General features: G+C 28.0%; 1 protein-coding gene across 1 annotated transcript in view; it reads right to left on the bottom strand.

The window, feature by feature from the left end:
- Nucleotides 1-4169: 4169 nt before the first annotated feature.
- The window catches only part of LOC106337827 (cytochrome c oxidase assembly protein COX11, mitochondrial-like), a 2422-nt gene continuing 2015 nt past the window's right edge, over nt 4170-4576 (bottom strand). Inside the window, exons 6-8 of the mRNA XM_013776940.1 lie at nt 4521-4576; nt 4363-4443; nt 4170-4241 (exon numbers count right to left, since the gene is read on the bottom strand). Coding sequence (XP_013632394.1) covers nt 4170-4241; nt 4363-4443; nt 4521-4576 — 209 coding nt within the window. The remainder of the gene's footprint in view (nt 4242-4362; nt 4444-4520) is intronic.

The following is a 4576-nucleotide window of genomic DNA, read 5'->3' on the forward strand; positions in this document are numbered from 1 at the left end:
TTGTCAATTAATTTAGTAAAACTTCATAATAGTCCCTAAATTTGTGGACTAACCACTATAAAATCGCTATTTTCTAGAGAAACGGAGACAACAAAAGTTCTAAACCTCTTTGACATTCATCATATGTTAGTGAAGGATTCAACTATGCATTAAAACAATATTTTCATGTTTTTGAATTTTTTTCTCTAAATCTATGTGTTAACCCTTGCGAAAATATTGATTATTTCGGTAAATGTTCTATATACTGAAGCCAATGATCTTTAGTGTTCTTTTAAAATTTCTAAACACATTATACATTTTTATTAATGTATATTAAACTATCTTTCATTGTACATGGGCATCGTTTTGATTTTCTGTCATTTAATTTAGTAAACTTCATAATACTCCATTAATTGGTGGTCTAAACACTATAAAATCGCTATTTTCAAGAAAAACGGAGAGAGAAAAAATTCCAAACCTCTTTGACGTTTATCATATGTTGGTGAAGGATGCAACTATGTCTTAAAACAGTATTTTCATATTTTTGAATTTTTTTTCAATATCTATGTTTCCCTACGAAAATATTAAATTTTTCGGTAAATATTCTATACACTGAAGCCTATGATCTTTAGTATTGTTTTATAATATCAAACACATTCTACATTTGTATTAATGTATATTAAACTCTCTTTCATTGTATATGAGATCGTTTTAATTTCTTGTCAATTAATTTAGTAAAACTTCATAATACTCCCTAAATTGGTGGACTAACCAGTATAAAATTGCCATTTTATAGAGAAACAAAGACAACAAAAGTTCCAATCCTCTTTGACATTCATCATATATTAGTGAAATATGCAAATATGCATTAAAATAATATATTCATATTTTTGAATTTTTTTCCAAAATATATGTGTTAACCCCTACGAAAATATTGAGTTTTCCGGTAAATGTTCTATATATTGAAGCCTATGATCTTTAGTGTTGTTTTAAAATTTATAACACATTCTACATTTGTATTAATGTATATTAAACTCTCGTTCATTGAACATGGGCGTCGTTTCATTTTTTTGTCAATTAATTTAGTAACACTTCATAATACTTCCTAAATTGGTGGACTAACCACTATAAAATCGCTATTTTCTAAAGAAACGGAGACAATAAAAGTTCCAAACCACTTTGACATTCATCATATGTCAGTGAATGATGCAACTATGCATTAAAATAATATTTTCATATTTTTGAATTTTTCTCTAATTCAATGTGTTAACCCTGCGAAAATATTGAGCGTTCCGGTAAATGTTCTATATACTAAAGCCTATGATCTTTAGTGTTGTTTTAAAATTTCTAAAACATTCTACATATGTATTAATATATATTAAACTCTCTTTCACGGTACATGGGCATCGTTTTAATTTTTTTCAATTAATTTATTAACACTTCATAATACTTCTTAAATAGGTGGACTAACCACTATAAAATCGCTATTTTCTAGAGAAACAGAGACAATAAAAGTTCCAAACCACTTTGACATTCATCATATGTCAGTGAATGATGCAACTATGCATTAAAATAATATTTTCATATTTTTGAATTTTTCTCTAATTCAAGTGTTAACTAACCCCTACGAAAATATTGAATTTTCGGTAAATATTTTATATACTGAAGCCTATGATCTTTATTGTTGTTTTAAAATTTCTAAACACATTCTCCATTTGTATTAATGTATAATAAACTCTCTTTCATTGTACATTGGCACAGTTTTAATTTTTTTTCATTTAATTTAATAAGACTTTATAATACTCCCTAAATTGGTGGACTAACCACTATAAAATCGCTATTTTATAGAAAAACGAAGACAACAAAAGTTTCAAACCTCTTTGAAATTCATCATATGTTAGTGAAAGATGCAACTATGCATTAAAACAGTATTTTCATATTTTTAAAATTTTCTCAAAATATATGTGTTAACTCCTACGAAATTATTGAGTTTTCCGGTAAATGTTCTAAATACTGAAGCCTATGATCTTTTGTGTTGTTTTAAAATTTCTAAAACATTCTACATTTCTATTAATGTATATTAAACTATCTTTCATGTTACATGGACATCGTTTTAATTTTTTGTCAATTAATTTTGTAAAACTTCATAATACTCCATTAATTGGTGGTCTAACCACTATAAAATCGATATTTTCAAGAGAAACGAAGAGAACAAAAGTTCCAAACCTCTTTGACGTTTATCATATGTTGGTGAAGGATGCAACTATGCCTTAAAACTGTATTTTCATATTTTTGATTTTTTTTCAAAATCTAAGTGTTAACCCCTACGAAAATATTGAATTTTTCGGTAAATATTCTATACACTGAAGCCTATGATCTTTAATGCTGTTTTATAATATCAAACACATTCTACATTTGTATTAATGTATGTTAAACACTCTTTCATTGTATATGAGCATCGTTTTAATTTTTTTTCAATTAATTTAGTAAAACTTTCATAATACTCCCTAAATTGGTGGACTAATAACCACTATAAAATTGCCATTTTATAGAGAAACGAAGACAACAAAAGTTTCAAACCTCTTTGACATTCATAATATGTTAGTGAAATATGCGACTATGCATTGAAATAATATTTTTCATATTTTTGAATTTTTCTCAAAATATACGTGTTAACCCTTACGAAAATATTAAGTTTTCCGGTAAATGTTCTATATACTGAAGCCTATGATCTTTAGTGTTGTTTTAAAATTTTTAACACATTTTACATTTGTATTAATGTATATTAAACTCTCGTTCATTGAACATGGGCTCGTTTCATTTTTTTGTCAATTAATTTAGTAACACTTCATAATACTCCCTAAATTGGTGGATTAACCACTATAAAATCGCTATTTTCTAAAGAAACGGAGACAACAAAAGTTCCAAACCACTTTGATATTCATCATATATTAGTGAATGATGCAAATATGCATTAAAAAAATATTTTCATATTTTTAAATTTTTCTCTAAATCTATGTGTTAACCCCTACGAAAATATTGAGTTTTCTGGTAAATGTTCTATATACTGAAGCCTATGATCTTTAGTGTTGTTTTAAAATTTTTAACACATTTTACATTTGTATTAATGTATATTAAACTCTCGTTCATTGAACATGGGCTCGTTTCATTTTTTTGTCAATTAATTTAGTAACACTTCATAATACTCCCTAAATTGGTATGGACTAACCACTATAAAATCTCTATTTTCTAGAGAAACGGAGACAACAAAAGTTCCAAACCTCTTTGACATTCATCATATGTTAGTGAAGGATGCAAATATGCATTAAAACAATATTTTCATATATTTCTATTTTTTTTCAAAATCTATGCCCCTACGAAAATATTGAGTTTTTCGGTAAATGTTCTATATACTGAAGCCAATGATCTTTAGTATTGTTTTAAAATTTCTAAACACATTCGACATTTGTATTAATGTATATTAAACTCTCTTTCATTGTACATGAGCACCGTCAATTAATTTAGTAAAACTTTATAATACTCCCTAAATGGGTGGACTAACCACTATAAAATCGCTATTTTATAGAGAAATGTAGACAACCAAAGTTCCAAACCTCTTTGACATTCATCATATGTTAATGAAAGATGTAACTATGCATTAAAACAGTATTTTCATTTTTTTAAATTTTTTTAAATTTTTCTCAAAATATATGTGTTAACCCCTACGAAAATATTGAGTTTTCCGGTAAATGTTCTATATACAGAAGCCTACGATCTTTAGTGTTGTTTTAAAAAATTTAACACATTCTACATTTGTATTAATGTATATTAAACTCTCTTTTATTGAACATGGGCATAGTTTCATTTTTTTGTCAATTAATTTAGTAACACTTCATAATACAAACTAAATTGGTGGACTAACCGCTATAAAATCGTTATTTTCTAGAGAAACAGAGACAACAAAAGTTTCAAACCTCTTTGACATTCATCATATGTTAGTGAAAGATGCAATTATGCATTAAAACAGTATTTTCATATTTTTGAATTTTTTCTCAAAATGTATGTGTTAACCCCTACGAAAATATGAGTTTTCCGGTAAATGCTCTATATACTGAAGCCTATGATCTTTAGTGTTGTTTTAAATTTTTTAACACATTCTACATTTGTATTAATGTATATTAAACTCTCTTTCATTGAACATGCATATCGTTTCCGTCCATTCTTGAATCAGTCTCAAACTTAGGATCAATGTAGAAGAACACCTGCCAAACCATCCCCCCCCCCAAGTTTTTACAGCGAAAAGAGAGAGACGAAGGTCTTAGTGGGCTCTTTGATTTTGCTCAAGGAATATCAAACAGAGCCAAGATCAAAAAGGGTACTCACCGGCATGTCGATCTGTTCTCCCGGAAGAAGTCGTTGCTCCTCAAAGCAAAAGCACTGTATCTTGTTGAAATAAACCCCTGCCTGTGTTCCGGGAACCAATGAAAAGATGTATTAAGAAAAGTTGATACTTGATAGTCAATTCACCGAGGCTAATATACCTTCATGGCAGTGACATTGTATGTGGAGACTCCGGTTATTGGGGCTGAACTTTTGT

This window comes from Brassica oleracea, chromosome C4 (assembly GCF_000695525.1).
Source record: "Brassica oleracea var. oleracea cultivar TO1000 chromosome C4, BOL, whole genome shotgun sequence".
NCBI classification, from domain to species: Eukaryota; Viridiplantae; Streptophyta; class Magnoliopsida; order Brassicales; family Brassicaceae; genus Brassica; species Brassica oleracea.